We start from the raw sequence: 18,890 nt of genomic DNA, 5'->3' as shown, positions 1-18,890 counted from the left end.
TGGAACGCGCCGTTCACACGTTCCCGACGTTTCCACGGCACTCTTGAGCCCATCAGGGGCGCTCCACCCCGCCTTTGGATCTGCAGCACGCAAATTGGCGTTTGTGATTATTATTTTTTAAGCGATGCATCGCAAACTGCGGGTGGAGCGATGGCGCAATTGGTGAGCGCGCGGCGCGCCATGGACCCTGGGATCTGCCACTCTCAATGAAGTGTGACGGAAGTCGGCGAGAGGAAATTAATCAATAAGCGCGCGAAATCGCGCTGGGATATTGAGACACGCGATAAAAATGTGGATGGAGCAGTGGCGCAGTGGTTATTGCAATGCCCTGTCAACCCAGCGTTTGATTTCCGAATCGGACTTGGACCCCTCCAAGTCCACCAGTATGCACTGACCCCATGACTAAAGGTGTCATTCAACATTGGAACGGAAAAAAAAGAGGTGTAAATTACAACTTAATTTCATACGTAGAAATCCAATCACCGTACGTGCTCGCCAAAATTAAAGTAAATATTTAAACCTCTGCGATAATTGATAGGCAAGCAATGAATCAAGACCACCAACAATTTGATTTTAAATTGTATTGCATTCATGTGGGGGTAGAGAATCGATCAAATAAGTCATTATAATAATTTGCGTTGTTTTTACCGAACCCTTTCTATTTTATTACCTCAGTTTTTTTTGTAGCTAAATTAGAATGAAAAAACATTGTATTGCCTTAAATCATACATAATTCTAACACTGTATAACAAATAAACAAAAATTGTCCCTGGGTAGTAAGTATTATTTCCTAATTGCCTATGCCTCAAAATTACGGAAAATGGCTATAATTACCCACAAACTTTGCTTTTGTGACCAGGACAGTAATATCTTGAAATGTACCTATTTTCAATGACAAAACGTGGTGTGCATTTGTGTCATTCCTTCACAGTAAAGTCCTGGTCACAAGAGCAAAGTTTGTGGGGAATAATAGCCATTTACTATACTATTTCAGGCATAAGCAATTAAAAAATAACACTTACTACCAGGGACAAAAATCGTGTTACATGGTGTAATCAATGATTACAAGCACAGTTCGATGGATGTATCGTGAACTAGAATCAATTGTAGTCAATCAATGCATCATTACATTCTTAGTGATTTCCCTTTCACGTCCCTATTATTTCTGAGCGTCATGTTGACTTTTTGTATTTTCGATGTGAACATTTTAAACATGACTTGAATGCAGGACGGAGTAATCTAAACACCTCCGTGTATTTTTAGAGTAGTATATCTTTGAAACCTAAGTCAAACGTAAAAAAATGAGAAACTATTTCCAGGTAAAGCTACATTTTTTATTTGGTCAATCCAAATTTTGTGCTTGTTCATCACAGGTTCACATTCATCAACAAAGAATGTTTATGTTCTCTGCAGACGAACGGAGCGAAAATATTGCACGTTACACTTGCGTACGCATATTCAAGCGCAGGGCTTTTTTCACAGGCGGTATTAAAATACGCGGCTCATTTTCTAAAAACCCGCTTTGAAGTGCGGTCAGTGTGCTCCCGAAAAACCGCTGTGGAAATCTAATTTGCGGCACTGGAGTGAGCCGTGCGCCCCAGCGGAGAGGCTAATTTGTAAGACTCTCGGCCTTAAACGGGAAAACAAGCTTCATTAACGGCCTCCAAATCAAGCGGGGTTTTGGGGTTCGCGCTCAGACACACGTACCCACAGGCTTCGATCGTGCAGGACAAATTAACGCGATACAAACAAGCACCTGCAAAACTCCAACCAGACATTTCCTTTCCGCCAATTTTTTTTTGTTACATTTTGATTTTCTGGTGCTGACAATGTAGCGGAGTGGCGCCATCGTGTTTAACGCTAGAAACACGCAGGAGGTTTCCCCCCCCCCCCCATTCACAGATACCCAGCTGATTTCTAACGAGCCTCTTACTTTGTTCCCCGTATCTGAACAGAGGAACAGAGAAATAATGTCGTAGGTATGGGAATGGAGATTGACGGATCTGCAAGTCATCCACAAACACACACACACGTGAAAATGTCTATTCCACAAGAGGTCTGGGCATGCGGGGCCGCAAAGGAAAATTACTTACAAAAACAGAGCCACGAATGTAAAAACTCAGGCTCGTGTGTCGCATGCACAGGATGCCATGCCTGCCCAACAGACCTTGACACCGCTGGTACCAGTCATCGGCAAGTCCACTCAGCTCCACATCCTCCTGTACCACATCACTCCATCTCTTCTCTAGCCCGTGCTGCGCCCGTTTAGCCCCCTCGATCCGGCCGAACAAAAGCTGTTTAGGCATGCATTGGCTGGACATGCGGACTACATGACCCAGCCAACGCAGCCTTGCCTGCCGGAGGAGCTCACCGATGGGACTTTGTCCAGATCTTTCAAGGATATGTGAGCTCCTCACACAATCCAGCCTGGTTAAACCCAGGATGGATCGTAGGAAGGCCAGCCTAAATGTTTCTAACCGGCGAAGATGCTCCATTAGGGGTGTCCACGTTTCGCAAGCGTAGAGAAGAGAGGGAATTTACTGTGGCTGAGACGATCTGAAACTTCGTGCGGAGCGGCAGACGAGGTAGCTTCCACACAGCGTTACGCAACCGATGAAAAGATAATGCCGCTCAACTGATTCGGAGCGAGACCTCTGCTGTCAAACCGGAGCCGGTCATGAGCACACTGCCCAGGTATGGGAAACTCTCCACTCTCTCCACAACTGCCCTACCACCAATTGGGAGTTGTGGGGGTGGTGTGTGCGATGGTACAAAATACCCAGGCAGGTGCTTAGTTTTAGTAGACTGATGGTAAGTCCCCACCTCTTAGTGGCAAGCTCCAGGTTCAGCAGCAGTGCCTCCAACTCCTCCTCTGAGTGAGCGGCAATTACCAGATCATAGGCATACATAACATGGTTGAGCAATAGGGATCCATTCCTTGACCGCACCCGGGCATCGATCAGCCTCCCATTGTATCTGTACCAGATGAAAATTCCTCCGGTACAGCTATTGAAGGTTTCATGAACTATGTGGTCGATATAGATGGTATATAATATGGGAGCCAGAGGACATCCCTGTCGCACCCCAAAGTGAACAGGGAATGGCTCCGACTCCTGGCCACATAGTTTTACCCGGGCCCGCTCACCATCATGAAGGTCCTTAATGATCGTGAGCAGCGGGTCAAGGGATTCAGAAAGCACGAAGAACAGCCCAGAGCCTAGGCCTACTGATGGTATCATAGGCCTTGGCCAGGTCAATAAAGCAGAGAAGTAGGTCTTGTTAGAATTCCCTACACCTCTGCTGTAGCAGACAGACATAAAATATGGCATCTGTGCAGGACCGCCCTTTCCTGAAACCACATTGGGGCTCCGCAAGCATCTCTTCAGCGTGCCTGGCAAGGCGATGTTGAATAATCCTTGCCAGGACCTTTCCCGGCACACTGAGGAGTGAGATGCTCTTGTAGTTGTTACAGTCTGTGCGGTCCCCCTTCTTAAAGAGGGCGACCACCAGGGCATCCTTCCAATCCTGCAGAACCCGTCCAGTGGTCCAGACTGTTGCTTTGATGTCTTGTAGGGCAGTCTGTGTACAAACGCCACCCTCCCTCAGCATTTCGCTTGGGAGATCATCTCTGCCCGGTGCCTTCCCTGGTCTCAGGATCTGGATCGCCTTCAGTACTTCCTCAACAGATGGCACTTCAGCCAGCCACTCACAGGAGGTGACTTCTTCAAATACTTGAGGCACCGCAGCCTCAGCAGGGTCATCCCCACTTTGTCCCACTGGTGTTTTCCAGGCTGAGGGATTTCCCCTCCCCCAGGACCTCACAAAAATGCTCAGCAAATCTGCAAATCTGTTCCTGGGGGTCGGAGATAATATCACTGTTCTTTCCCCTAATGATGGTAATAGGTGTGGTGCTGCAGGTTACTTTTTTATGGAATTAAAGAGCGCTTTCTGATCGCGGGCCATTGACGCAGACTCCATCTCCTCAGCAACCCGCGACCACCAACCATCCTTGCAGCGCCTCACGGCTCTCCGAACCTCCGAGCAAAGGCTGCGGTAAGCCTCCTCATTCTCTGACGTGGGATGCTGTAGACGATGAGTGTGGGCCTGTTGCTTTTTCTCAGCCAGCCTGAACACCTCCACTGTCAGCCAGGGTCTCTGAGGAGGTATGGACCGTGTACCCAAAGCAGCCATTGCAACTGCAAGAGCCACAGTCCTAAACCTCGCCCATTTCCCCTCGACATTAGGAGGAGCGGGGGACGATGCAAACCCCAGCCGCAAGCAATGATGAAATTCTCGCTTGCAACTTTCATCAGCTAGCTGAGACCATGCCACTATGGGTTTGCATGGGGTACTGGGTGTACATCCACCACTGGAGTGGAAAAATGGCAGGCGCATCTTACAGATGACATGTCGATGGTCAGTGGGTCAGCTCCATGGTAGGTCCTGGTGTCAACGACATGGGCCCGCATCCGCTGTTCCATCACTATGTAGTCCAGCAGATGTTCTTGCTTGGACCTGGCATGCATCCATGATGATATGTGGATGTGCCGATGCCGGAACAGCGTGTTGGTAATTACAAGCCCAGGGGATGCACAAAAATCTAGTAGCCTCCTACCATTGTTATTGAGCTGATCTGGCCCATGTCTTCCAATCACTCCAGACCAGGTGCTAGCATCATGACCAATTCGGGCATTGAAGTCAACCAACAAGATGACTATCCCGAGGGGCCACTTTAGCCAGCACCTGTGACAGGAGGTCATAGAAGGCATCTGACTCATCGGCCTTGCCTGCATCCCTCCACGACCACGACCACCACTCCTCGCCTCTGGTAGCCTGGGGCTTACAGCTTCCCACACCTCACCACCACGCTCCAACACCCCCTTCATTATTTTGTTCAGAAGAAGAGCCACTCCCTGTCTCCTGCCCCGAGTAGAGGACTGTTCACCCCTCATGGTGGCAGGAGCTAGAGCCGGTCCACCGGACCTCCTGTATACTACAGAGATCCAGGCGGTACCGGTCCAGCTCCCAACAGAGGAGTGGCAGCCTCTCCTCCGCAGTGAGCGTTCGAACATTCCACGTGGTCATCCGAAGTGGCTTTTTGTTGTTTCTGGAGGAGCCCCGAGGGTAAGGATTCAGTCTCCTGGCTCCGCCAAATGGGGTTTGGCCTGGAGACGTCATTGACGCCTGTCCCCCCAGGGCCTCCGGCACAAGCTTAATAAGTTTTTTACATCGTAATTTAGTGGTAGTTAATTGAAGGTGGAGGGGTTACCAGCCCCTCGCACCCGTCCAGAGCTCCCATTTGGCTGCTGTGGTGGTTACAAACGCCATGAGGGGAAAAGGCCAATCCCCATAGTACTGCCCAGCACAACGTTGCCGTCAGGCACCACAAGGAGGTACAACTTGGGTAGGCTTACATCCAGCAGTTGATTAACAAAGGGCTATAGATTATTAGTATTATTAACTAGTGCGTACTATGCTTATACTTTTTTTACAAAAGTGTAGCTTGAGGCTTGTGAAAACAATTTGAATGGAGAAGTAATGTTTGTTTTACACCACAACCTGTGTCAAACTCAAACCTGCACCAACATCACAAGCATTGAGCTTTTACTCTGCATGTCTGCCTTGTTCGAGAATGATGTCTAAACGGACTCTAAATTGCCATAAATAAAGAAAATCTATTTGTTTAAGTTACACAAATTAGGTAATATTTATTTTGGAATACTGCCCGCATTTATAATAAAACATATATTTTGAAAAACGTTAACAATAAAACACACTGGCTGGGTTTATGTAGACATATTAAATAAATGTATGTAAATTATAATTTATGTATTTTTCAGAACTTTTCATTGAAAGTCCACAGACTTACTGGCCATGAAACAATTCAATTCCTGCACCACATTTTAATGTTAAACAGACAAACAAGTATGCTTAGGAGCAGGGGGTGAAAGCCAGACACATTGCCGCTATACAAGCTTTCTCCGTTGGCTTTTAGGGACTTTTCAGAGATATCCACGTGACAGCAGCCCAGCAGAACCTTGCGGGTTAAGATAAACAATTTGCTGACGAAGGAGCAGTATTTGGCTGGAATCTTTGCCGTTTAAGTGAGGGATCCCACTACGTATGCGTGCCAGCCAATTCAAAGGGACACGGTGCAACGCAGCGTGGATTTATATTGTTTATATTGCTCCGTTTTAAATGCAACCGTATCTGAAGATACTGCACGGAAATAGCGGCGATGTTAATTTTACAGAGAAAAAGGGGCAGTCAGCCATAGGTAGTTTTGTTTTTTTCCAAACAAATATCCACCGCAGTTCAATTAAATGTTTGGTATTCCTTCGACCTCATTGGTGATCATTTTAGGAAACCGGAAATTGTCCACGTTTATATCACAACTAGAAGCGAATTCAGATGTGTCAAGATGCTTAACATATTCTACCACTGTACAGTATTTCACGGTAATATTTAGGGTGTTGCACCATGTCCTGTTGGATTGGCTGCCAAATGCGTACGGAGTGGTAACCCTCGCTCAAACGGCACAAATTTCAAATGCTCTACCACTGTAGAGTAGTTTAAGGATCTTCACCAATTAGCTGAGGAAGACACAGATCCCTGTATGGGCTTAACAGACTGTAGGAGCAAGTGCTTTGAGCGAGCACCTATGAAGGCCGGCACGGCACACGAAGGGGTGGGTGGCCAGCATCACGTCCGGCCGCCTGTCTCCCCAGTGGCGATGTTTACACACCGCACCAGGTACTCATTTGAGGCTGAGTCGACCGAGGGGAGGCCTAAGACCGGTTCAAATATTCGTCACTGGTATTAGCCATGAGCGGAAATCGTACTCGGGTCGCCGGGTTCATGGCACAGCGTGCTAACCACTGCGTCACCGCTCCCCACAGGAAGACACACATTTAAACACGTACAAACATTCAACTCACACATGGCACAAAACGTTGGTTAAAAGTAATGTATATATGAACACTTGAATTGAAATATGCAATGATATTAAATGATGCAATAAACTGCATTGTAAGGGAGGAATCATGGATGAAAGACTGACATTTCACTGTCCATCGCGGGAAGCGCCGTTGCTGACAATTAACTGGACTACGATTCAATTCCTTGAAGTCCTGCGACACGTTGAGAAGCTGCATTGTCCACACGCAGCCTTGTGTCAATCCATTGCTGGACGAGGGCATCCCCACATTAGGATCATACGGGCTAATTAGCCATACTTCGCCACACTGGTCAACGTGGGTTGATGAAGGTGTGGTGGCAGAGAAGTATAGTGTAACAATGTATGTTGTGGCATTAACCTTTGCTGCCCTCCACATAGCCTCTGTAAGACGTGTTATGCAAAGTGGTCGCCCATCCACTGCATCAATATGCTTAAAATACAGGTTCAACACTGCCGAGCTTTGGCGATCTTACGATATCGAGCACATTCCGGGCGAGTTGGTCATTGGCAGATGCCGGATTAAGCCATGCAAGAAACATAATTTTACTGAAATTTATATTTTATCCTATATAATTACCAGACGTGCGGCAATGTTGTAGAGCTCTTTGTACGTAAAAAAAAACTATTTGGGACCAAAGTCATTTCCCTCTAATCTCCCCTGACCAAGTGACTTTTAATGACGTCAATGCCACTGGCCTTGCAACCGCATGGAATTGCAAAGGTGCACAAACAGGCCACTATTATGAATGTTGGCTTGAAATAACAGGAGCCTTGCGAAACTCAAAAAAATAACAGCATACTTAAAAAAAACACACGATGATAAGTATTTGTCAAAAGTCTCAGCCGAGAGCCCTTCTGAACTGGCGGCAAAAGAAACACGTGATAATGTCATCAAGTTATGATGTCAGCACATGCACATGAGAGTCAAGAGGAAATTACATCACTAGAGATGACGGAATGGCCCTCATGAAAGGCGGCGTACAAAGAGAAGTGGTAGCGGCCACTAAACAAATATACAGTGCACATCACTGCCCACGGCTCCACCCACCACATTCGCTGCACTGACTGTGCACTGGATCCATTGTCTATTGTCACTTGGGGCAGCCAGTGGAGGCGAGATGTTAACCCCCTCGCCTGGTAGGCAGGAGCTCGTGGGTTTGCTCCCATACCGTGTCAAACCATACGGTTTACCCGTAATCTTGCACAGGGAAATTGAGTTTTCAGGTCCATGTGGCGTACAATACGGGCAAAAAAAAGTGTTTTGATCTATTTGTTTGTGTTTCTCCCTTGTGATGGGACTTTGTAGGATGAACGTTGAGATTTATAAGGGGCACGGGATGGCCAATAAGGTCTGAATTGGTCTGTAATAAGGTCGGGCGCTGATAACAAGACTCCTATCCCGACCCTGACGATGCCTGTATATTAGGATAATTCATAATCAACGTTTTGGGTTTCGATCGCGTTATTTATAAATGTGTCGTAACCCTCCACCACCTGACACGGCCAATCAGTAAAAAAGTGTCCCGTTGACAAAAGACAAATATCTTCTTGGTTCTTTCGGTAAAGTCACGTAGAAGGGAAGTAATAAAATACCGAAAGAACCAAGAAGATGCATCCCTGCAGTCACGAAAGCTTTAAATCGAAAAAGACAAATAGTTCACTGCTTTAGCCCACCGGTGTGTTGAAGCGTGAAACCACAACATTTACAATTTTTGAGTACGACGTTTCGCTGGTAATTGCATCCAGCATCATCGGGCAATTCGCGAGAATTGCTCGATGATGCTGGATTACGGGTATGTTTGGAGTTTGCGTGTTCTCTTTTCCTCCGGGGTCGCATGGATTTCTCTCTGGGTCCTCCGGTTTTTCCCTCCACATTTAGAAACATGCGTTTAAGAGTATTTGACTGATATAAATTTCCACGTGATAAGCCGCTTCATTGAGCTATCATTTGTGGCCAAGTTGCTTCTGAAAAATACCTATATAGCTCAGTGGGCCTTACCTGGTAAAATAATAATTGCTAGTAAGTTTCGATTTAAAGCTTTCGTGACTGCAGGGATTCATATCCTTGGTTCTTTCGGTAAAGTCCCTTCTACGTGACTTTACCGAAAGAACCAAGAATAGAATTGCTAGTAAGTTTCGCTCTACGGCATGCTGTGGTAGCACACGCGACTCCTGCTCAAGCAAAGTAAAAGATGCCATCTCAGGCTTGCCCCAGGAGGACATCCGGCAAGGAGATGGAGCGATGAAATCAGCTTGCGTGCCCGGGCATTATTACATCACAGGATCGTTAAAAAAATGATGACAGCTTGGGCACGTGTTTATCAAGCAGTGGATTGATCGTGGCTGATGCTCATAAAGATAAAGGCTTAGGAGTGTTAGGTAATGCCGGTTGGTGATTGAATGATTGATTGGTAGGTGCCTCATAATGAATTGTCACGATTCGTGGATCGAGATTCGATTCAAGACGATATGTGACTATGTTCCCTTTGTCAATTTACCATTGGATGAAGACCATGTCAATCAAGAGGATTGTTCTACTCTATCTCACTGCACTATCGCTCCTCCGTAAGTAAAATTATCAATTTATAGACGGGCGATATAATGTAAGTATCGCGTGCGTTCGAGGTGATCAATTAATTGTTGCCAAATAATTTAAATCAGACAGTGATGAGATAAGCAGAGCTTCTCCACCAGAACTCCAAATTAAAAGGGACTCCAGTTTCTAAAGAGTGTGGTGAAATCTCAGCTCTGGTGCTCAATGTGCAGGATTACATCACCATCTATGATATTAAAAAATCCAGAATACACCTTAAATCTCAGAAGCTAAGCAGAGCTGATCCAGGGTAGTCCTTGGATGGGTGGCTACCGTACACGCCAGGTTGTCATAAGCGTCTGCGTGGCCATGGTAAATAAAATGTTGTACTGTACTTGCATCTACATCTATGTTCCCCCCTTATCACCAACCGACACTAACCACCAGCAATGCAGTATGATCCAATAGACCCGATGACCCACACAGTGATGGGAAGGCACTCATCCAGCAGGTGCATTTATAAAAGGGCTGGGCATGTGCATGTACATACATCACCACCTCCATGACAGAATCAATATTTGAACCGTGCATACAACACGCGTGTGCACGAGCTACCTTGAACTGCAAAACCCACCGTGGGGTTTGTTGTTTGGTTTTTAAAGCTCAGGTCAAGGACCTGTGTGTGTGTGTGCAGCAGCTCCGATAAGCACGGTTGCCTATGTATGGTGCGAAAGCAGTTCAACGTACATAATTACAGCAGCGACAGCCAACGCAGCGACCTGACCCAGACCTCAAGAGCTACCACAATACACTCACTCAACAACCATAACCAGTAGGCATGCAATGCAACAATTCTCCTCCCAGAGTGGCAACGGGACGAATTGGCACGATGCGGGGACCGCGATTCAATTTAGAAATGAATTTAATCGTTCCCTCCTTTTTTTCCCCACCTCATTTGTATTGTTGCTGGCTTTGTGATGCACCGCTTTGTTTACTTTTGATTGCTTCCGTTGGTTTTTATGCTGCCGTGGTTGCAATGGTCAGCACGCTGCACTTGCAAATCCAGAGGTCGCCAGTTCAATTTGACCTCCTTGCACGGCAGTTGACACAACTGGCACATTTCTTAAATCCCCCTACGGGCCTCTGTACAGCCAGCAGCATAAATAAGTACTCTGCAGCGAGTCGAATGGCAGGTCACGTGTGGTGGTGTTAAGTGTGGACACTAGCACCTCTTCTTCACCATTAGCCTCAATGTGACATTATCATATTATTGACATTTAACCCATTTAAATTATTATGAGCATAAGTTTCGATTTCAAATGACGAGTATAAAATGTAAGTGCCAAGTATTTTCCATCATTTCTATTTCACGTGCAACTTCCACTTCCTTAAGAGGATATCAAGAAAAAAATCTTTGAAAATAAATAAGAGTGACCATGGGAAGAGATTGAATTAGTCTTAACTTTGATATATATAGTATTCAAGAAAACCGCTGCCAAACAGAATATTTTTTCTGCGGAACGCGTATATTTTTGTTAATAAATTTATAAATAAAAAAAATTAAGTGCATTGCAAAATAAATATTGTACATTACACAAACGGTTACGAAAATAAACATTCTTTCAGCCCAATTTGGGAGAATTAGCCAACATTGCGGCTTGGTGAAAATCAATTTGTTAAACGTTATTAACAAATGTATACTTGCTTACACGGCAGCAAATTCATCTTAATTACCGCGTATTTATATAAATGTATCTACGCTCGGGGAACACGTCACAACGCTGTGGGTAAAATATATCGACAAATAGGTATCGCTAAGTAATGTCACGCTCCATTGAAAAAACACAACACCCTATATTTAAGTGACTTATAAAAACAAGTGAGAGTTTCATATTCTTGGTTCTTTTCAGTAAAGTCACGTAGAAGGGAAATAATAAAATAATATAAAGAAAACATAAGTAAATAAAATTCCCACGGCAGCGTCCTAATGACAGCTCTGTTTCTTCACCTGAGGACGGCTGCTTGCGTTGTGGCCGAAACGTCGTGAGAATTTTATTTTATTATGTTTGATTTTTATTATTTTATTATTTCCCTTCTACAGTGACTTTACCGAAAGAACCAAGAATATGAATCCCTGCAGTCACGAAAGCTTTAAATCGAAACTTAAGTGAGAGTTTCAAAACACTAACATACCTCGTATGTGTCTTTTAAACGTATTCATACACACAACAACAATACACACACTGGCTACATGAGGTACGGAAGAAGTTAAACATACATCCAAATATATTAACGCAAGCGCGAACAGAACATAAGCACAATGCCTGAGTTTAAGTAAAAGCTACCATCCCATGGGCGTAACCCAGTCTCAAGAATGCGCTTGGTATATAAACAGTACGCGTAAAGGTGCAGCCGTACAACGTTTTGCTCACGCCACTGTTGTCCGAAGGGGCCCCCATTCGAGGAGGCTCTAGGGAGCTTCTCTAGAGCGCGTTTTGGTTGAATATCCCCCACCGGCCGGACGTTTTGGAAGAGGTGGTAGCACTCCAATCGACCGTGGTGGGTGTACCTATCGTATGATGCATACTGCTGGGTTGACAAGAGGCAGGGGCGCGGGTAGGAGTAGGATGTAACAAACTTGCCCATTGTTTCAACTGCTGTGCTGGGAGATCAAACTGGCGGACCTCTGGATTGCTAGTCAAGTGTGCTCAACCATTACACCACGGGGGTATCCCAATACTTATATGCAATGACCGAAAATAAGAAGCGCTCGCCCCAAGCCAATGTGCTGCCGAACTGTCTTTTTAAAAAGTAGGCCAAGGCCTCCTGTTGGCGGGAAGAGACCTCCACGATGATCGGTCCGGGAGGCAGGGTTTGAAAAGATAGGAGGAAAGATTCAAACGGGGGGGAAAGCGGGAAACAGAGTTGACAGAGTTGAACCCGGAGGAGACGGTTGGGGAACCGTTGGAGAAGGACGGGGGATTGGCTCCGATAAAAAACAGTGAAGGAAAGTTCGAGAAATGGGGCTTGAGGAGAATAAAACGGGAGAGCAGGAGGGGAGGGGATGTTCGAGGGAAGGGACGAGCTTCAAGACCAAGAAACGAAGCCTGGGCCTAGTGTTGTTGCTGTGCTAATACAGTAAAACCTTGGATTGCGAGTGTTTTGCAAAACCAGCAAAAATTTTCAATAAATATGAATTTGATATACGAGCGAGGTCATGCAATACGAGTAGCACGTGTATACGCTTTGTCTGCCGAGCGTCACGTGATCACAACTGATGTACGAGTGCTTTCGATTACAAACACGTTTCCGGAACGAATTATGCTCGCAATCCAAGGTTTTACTGTAATAAAGAGGCTCCCAGCATACAGTCGTCGGTGTCACTAGACTTACAAGGCACATTCATTTCATATACACCTGCACTGAAAACGCCATGTGTTTCTTGCGCTATATCTCAGGGACAGATATCACAGGCGACAGACAGGCCATCTTTCTTAAATGACGATTCAACAGACGAATTCATTGCTTTTTTGTTATAATTGCAAAATGCAATGAGCAACTTTCAGCCCTGTGCCAATCCACTGCCAGATGAAAGCTTCCCCACAATGCATCAATTATGGGGTTTGTTGACCATACTTCATCACAATGGTTAGGCTTTTTAAAGGGGGGGTGGCGGCATTATTGGCAAATAAGCCTGCTAGGTTATAGCACAAATTAAGGGAACGATTCATACCGTCATTGATTAAAATAAAGTCTTAGGTTCGCAGTACATGCATTAAACTATGTAAGTAGTGATTTTTATCATGATTTTATATGATTTCCCTCCTCTTACCATTTAGTTACTATTCAGGACAAATATGCCATACAAAAGAAAGAGGCAGTAAATATGACACAAAGGAGAAACATCATATAAATTATACAATTCAAATAAAATCGTATAAACAGGACAGTACAATACGGAGGGGAAAAAAAAGTTAGAAAAAATCATACATACACATGGGTGAGGTAACTTTTCTAATATTCATGTGTCCTCAGAAGTATTTCATTGGCAGCTGTCAGTATGCCAGTCATGTGTTTTTTTCTGTGGTTTATGCCTCTGGCGTTTTTGGCAGCCCTTCGATAATTTTGGGCGGCTTTCAATCAGGCAAGTCCCTAATAGCAAACGCAACTTTATATTCCAGTTTGGACTTTATGCTGGATCATAATCACAAGCATTGCCATGAATTAATTCCTATTCTTCAGATAGAATTGCAGCAATTCATCAATTCGCGGGAAAAGCGAAGGGGGGGGTGGGGGTAGATGGGTACATCATTACTCCGAGTACAATTCGCAGCAAGGACAAACGGCGCCTTGTGTCTCAGCGTTGCGCTGCTCACCTGAGCGCTGTCCTTCAGCTTGAGGATGCACTCGATGGTGTTGATTGCGATGACCACGGGCTCCGAGCCGAGCTTAGTCCACGGAACGTGGATGCGAAGCTCATGGATGTGGCCGCTCAGGAAGGTGAAGGGCAGCTTCAGCTCCTACAGGGGCCACGAGGCGGACACGCGGATAAACTCAACGCACGTGTCACAGTCTCGATTTAAACTGGAGGAATCCGATGAGCTATGAAGATCTTTGTTCACAAATGTCCAGTAATCCCTGCAGTCACGAAAGCTTTAAATCGAAATTTAAATGTCCAGTAGTTTCACAGAAGTAGTGCAGCAACACAAGTGCCACCCGATCAGTCTCAGTACTGTTTTGTATGGAGCGGTAACAGTACTGCTCCACCGCACCTCCAGACCAAGTATGTTCTTGTGTTTGGTAAGTTACTTCATACCCTTGATTTAACCTAAGAGTATTTTAATACAATATGAATCGCTCAGTAGTCGAAAATACAATTTTGAGCTGTAATTTGGCATAATTTGACCTTCACGGAAATAACGGTGTTTTCAGAAAACGAATATACCCCACCATTGAATTGGGCCGGTGGTACACGGGCACACTTTACAGTGCAAGACAGCCCTAATGTACAGAACAAATGCACCGTAGAGAATGGAGCGAGACACGGGGCGGTGAAACAGCCGATTGGTAGCATTCTTGGTGCTTGTTGTGGTTCGAGCCTAACGGCCACATCGATTGATACTGCGGATGCATTCCTATTAATCATAACATACGACGCGCCATCGGCTTCGCGATGGATGTTAAGGATTCTGTGACGGTATTCGAAAAATTATGAGGCCTTGTGTTGTGGTGTCACAACTCAAATATTTAGTAAATTTTAAAAATTACTTGCAAATGTAATTTTGTTACAGCTTCACGTCTGTTCGCTGCTGTTGCCTCCTCAGTGTGGAACTCTACCCGTGTGCATCCGCAATATCAAATGCACTCTGACTTCCAAGAAACATCTAGAGGCCTCTATCTGTTTGGTCAGGGCTTTCCAGCAGGCCATGAGCTTGGCTCGGCGCCTCTGAGTTGTTGACTTGTCTGCAAAATCTGGCGTGTTATAAATGTCATTAATATTATTATTATTGAGAGAAAAAAGCACCACACAACATCGCTTCCTGTTGGCAGACTACACTGTTAAAAACAACAACCTTCTTGATATACCCTGGCACTCTAAGAATGGCACGTTTCTACCAAATGCACGAATTATTTAGATAACCAGGTGCTCGAGTGAGCCATGTGCCATGCAGGTGCCACTGCCTACCTGCTCCAGCACCTCCAGCCTGAGCTCCAGCTTGTTGAGTACCACATCGCCGCCCCACAGAGACAGCTGCAGGTCCGAGGGCTTCAGGTTCTTGATGTAGCGATTAACATAGGACATCAGGATGGGGGTCACGTATGTCTCCAACATCTTGGCGGATGCCCTCGCTGCTCACACACACACACACACAGTGCATCAATACCCAGTGTTTAGTGATATAGTGCTTTGGTGTTATTAGCATCTATGAAGGCCAGCACACAGCACGTGAGTGGAGTGGTGTTGCCAGGTCCAAACAATATGTACATCTATCCAGTGCCAATATGTACACACCACACCGGGTACTAATTTAAGGTTGAGTTGACGTAAGGGAGGACCCGGACGAGTTCAGAACGTTGATTTAGGACAAGGGCGGGCAGATAAACCCTTATTTGGGTTAACTGGGGGAAATTAAGTGATCTGGTCTAGGTCAACAAATGTCCCACGTAAAATGTGACCCTTCAGGTGATGGCAATGTGAATGCTTCCTGTTGTTCATTAACATTGTGTAACTACTGACGCCTACCTCTGAAACACGTTCCTTCGGAGTGGGCAGGTGGGAACTTGGTTGGACAGCGCATTCGTGCCGGACAGACAAATATGCACGACAGACAAATAATCAATGATGGGCAGTGTGGAACCTGTTGTTCCTACCTGTACAAACCTCTTAACACCAGGCTTTAACTCAAACTGCTTACTTCAATAATAAAAACCGGTTTTAGACGAAACACTGAACATATGGCCTTAGCCACAATCATGAGCCATGGGTTTCACACAAACTCCTCATCCCCTACCTTAGCTGACCAGCAAAACATGCAGGTTTAACCCAAATTGCTGGGTTTAACTAGAACTCTGAACCCATCACCTCTAGAAATGAGCCCCACTGATTTATCACCAACCCTGGGTTGAGCTAAACAAACATTATGTTTAACCATAACCACGTTAGGTTTAACCAAAACCCATCATCCCTGGATTTAACCCCAAATGCAAATTTAACCTCTAACCTTGAGTATTATCAAAACTCATAACTCCCTGGTTTAAAACAAACTCCTGGGTTTACCAATACACCATCAAGTCCTGGGTTTAAACTCCAACCCCTGATTTAAATTAAATCCACAACCAAATGGTGAATATAAAACTATCAACGTGGGGACTTAATGCCAGTCTAGGGTTTTACTCCAGACCTGAGATTAACCCCTCCTAACCTGGGTTTAACCCCAGACCTGGGTTTAACCCCAAACCTGGCTTGAACCACAGTCCCGGGTTTAACCCCTAACCTGGGTTTAAGCACAGACCCGGGTTTAACCCCTAACCTGGCTTGAACCACAGTCCTGGGTTTAACCCCAAACCCGGGTTTAAGCACAGTCCTGGGTTTAACCCCAAACCTGGCTTGAACCACAGTCATGGGTTTAAGCCCAGACCCGAGTTTAACCCCAGACCCGGGTTTAACCCCAGACCCAGGTTTAACCCCAGACCCGAGTTTAACCCCAGACCTGGCTTTAACCCCAGACCCAGGTTTAACCCCAGACCCGAGTTTAACCCCAGACCCGAGTTTAACCCCAGACCCGAGTTTAACCCCAGACCCGAGTTTAACCCCAGACCCGAGTTTAACCCCAGACCCAGGTTTAACCCCAGACCCGAGTTTAACCCTAGACCCGAGTTTAACCCCAGACCCGGGTTTAACCCCAGACCCGAGTTTAACCCCAGACCTGGGTTTAACCCCAAACCTGGCTTGAACCACAGTCATGGGTTTAAGCCCAGACCCGAGTTTAACCCCAGTCCCGAGTTTAACCTCAGACCCGGGTTTAACCCGACCCAGGTTTAACCCCAGACCTGGCTTTAACCCCAGACCCAGGTTTAACCCCAGACCCGAGTTTAACCCCAGACCCGGGTTTAACCCCAGACCCGGGTTTAACCCCAGACCCGGGTTTAACCCCAGACCCAGGTTAAACCCCAGACCCGAGTTTAACCCCAGACCCGAGTTTAACCCCAGACACGGGTTTAACCCCAGACCCGGGTTTAACCCCAGACCCGGGTTTAACCCCAGACCCGAGTTTAACCCCAGACCCGGGTTTAACCCCAGACCCGGGTTTAACCCCAGACCCGGGTTTAACCCCAGACCCGAGTTTAACCCCAGACCCGAGTTTAACCCCAGACCCGAGTTTAACCCCAGACCCGGGTTTAACCCCAGACCCGAGTTTAACCCCAGACCCGAGTTTAACCCCAGACCCGAGTTTAACCCCAGACCCGAGTTTAACCCCAGACCCGAGTTTAACCCCAGACCCGAGTTTAACCCCAGACCCGAGTTTAACCCCAGACCCGAGTTTAACCCCAGACCCGAGTTTAACCCCAGACCCGAGTTTAACCCCAGACCCGAGTTTAACCCCAGACCCGGGTTTAACCCCAGACCCGGGTTTAACCCCAGACCTGGCTTTAACCCCAGACCCAGGTTTAACCCCAGACCCGAGTTTAACCCCAGACCCGAGTTTAACCCCAGACCCGAGTTTAACCCCAGACCCGAGTTTAACCCCAGACCCGAGTTTAACCCCAGACCCGAGTTTAACCCCAGACCCGAGTTTAACCCCAGACCCGGGTTTAACCCCAGACCCGGGTTTAACCCCAGACCCGAGTTTAACCCCAGACCCGGGTTTAACCCCAGACCCGGGTTTAACCCCAGACCTGGCTTTAACCCCAGACCCAGGTTTAACCCCAGACCTGGCTTTAACCCCAGACCCAGGTTTAACCCCGTAACGCCACCACCGCCGCACGCCTTAAGAGACGCGAGAACTAGCGCGCTGGACCCCCGTGCGTGGTTCTGACCTCGCGGGGAGACGCGTGCCAGCAGGCAGCCCTGCGTGCAGCAGAGTCTGCGAGGCCCCTAGTTGGGCCCGAGGACCCCAGGCGACCCGGTGTGTGTGTGTGGGGGTGTCCGTGGGGGGTCAAGGGGACCGAGGGGACCCGGGGCCTCGGCTTCTCCACGGGAGGCAAACCGCGCGCCTCCACAACCCCCGAACCTGCCAGCACGACGCCTCCACATTCCCTACAGCGGACGCGCGCGGTTGCCCCGCCCCCAGCCCGCTACGCGCCTCGCTATTGGCTGGCGACGCCGGGGCGAGCGCGCGCGCTCATCGATTGGCTGACGGTGGGGTGGGGGGGGGGCACGAACCGCCAATGGGATGCGGCAAAACGCCCGTCAGCGCTTGTGCAGTGTACAGTTTGTAATGTGATGGTGGGGGCGGCGGTGGGGGCTGTGGGGGGGGAGGAGCCACTGTGGAACGAGGCAGTGACGCGGCCGCGCGCGCGGGTTCCGGGGTCACGCAGGTGTAGCAGGGGGAGGGGCGACTGGTGACCCCTCCCCCCCCCCCGCGACAATAGAGGTGGGGAGGGGTTAACCTCAATCTCGACTTAAAGCTTTCGTGAGTGCAGGAATTCATATTCTTGGGTCTTTCGGTAATGTCACGTGGATAGGTTCAAAGAAAATAACCAAAAACACACCTGAAGACGATTGCGTGTGTTGCGATCGAGACGTCGTGATATTGTTATTTTTTTTATTGTTATTTTTTTATCCACGTGGCTTTATCGAAAGACCCACATAATTCTAAAAAAAAACTACTTGTTACTTTATTTGAACCAATAAAACAGCTGTGTTAAGATGTTAAAACACCACACACCGAAACCTTT

General features: G+C 47.0%; 1 protein-coding gene across 1 annotated transcript in view; it reads right to left on the bottom strand.

The window, feature by feature from the left end:
• VPS13B (vacuolar protein sorting 13 homolog B) overlaps positions 1 to 18,227 on the bottom strand; it is a 301,109-nt gene extending 282,882 nt beyond the window's left edge. Inside the window, 4 exon segments of the mRNA XM_061554219.1 lie at positions 13,868 to 14,011; positions 15,178 to 15,341; positions 15,736 to 15,772; positions 18,030 to 18,227. Coding sequence (XP_061410203.1) covers positions 13,868 to 14,011; positions 15,178 to 15,324 — 291 coding nt within the window. The 5' untranslated portion in view covers positions 15,325 to 15,341; positions 15,736 to 15,772; positions 18,030 to 18,227.
• Positions 18,228 to 18,890: the final 663 nt, after the last annotated feature.

Source organism: Lethenteron reissneri, chromosome 19 (genome assembly GCF_015708825.2).
Source record: "Lethenteron reissneri isolate LAM-NWPU_2019-01 chromosome 19, ASM1570882v1, whole genome shotgun sequence".
Classification (NCBI taxonomy): domain Eukaryota; kingdom Metazoa; phylum Chordata; class Hyperoartia; order Petromyzontiformes; family Petromyzontidae; genus Lethenteron; species Lethenteron reissneri.
This window is presented reverse-complemented; position numbering and strand designations above follow the sequence as displayed.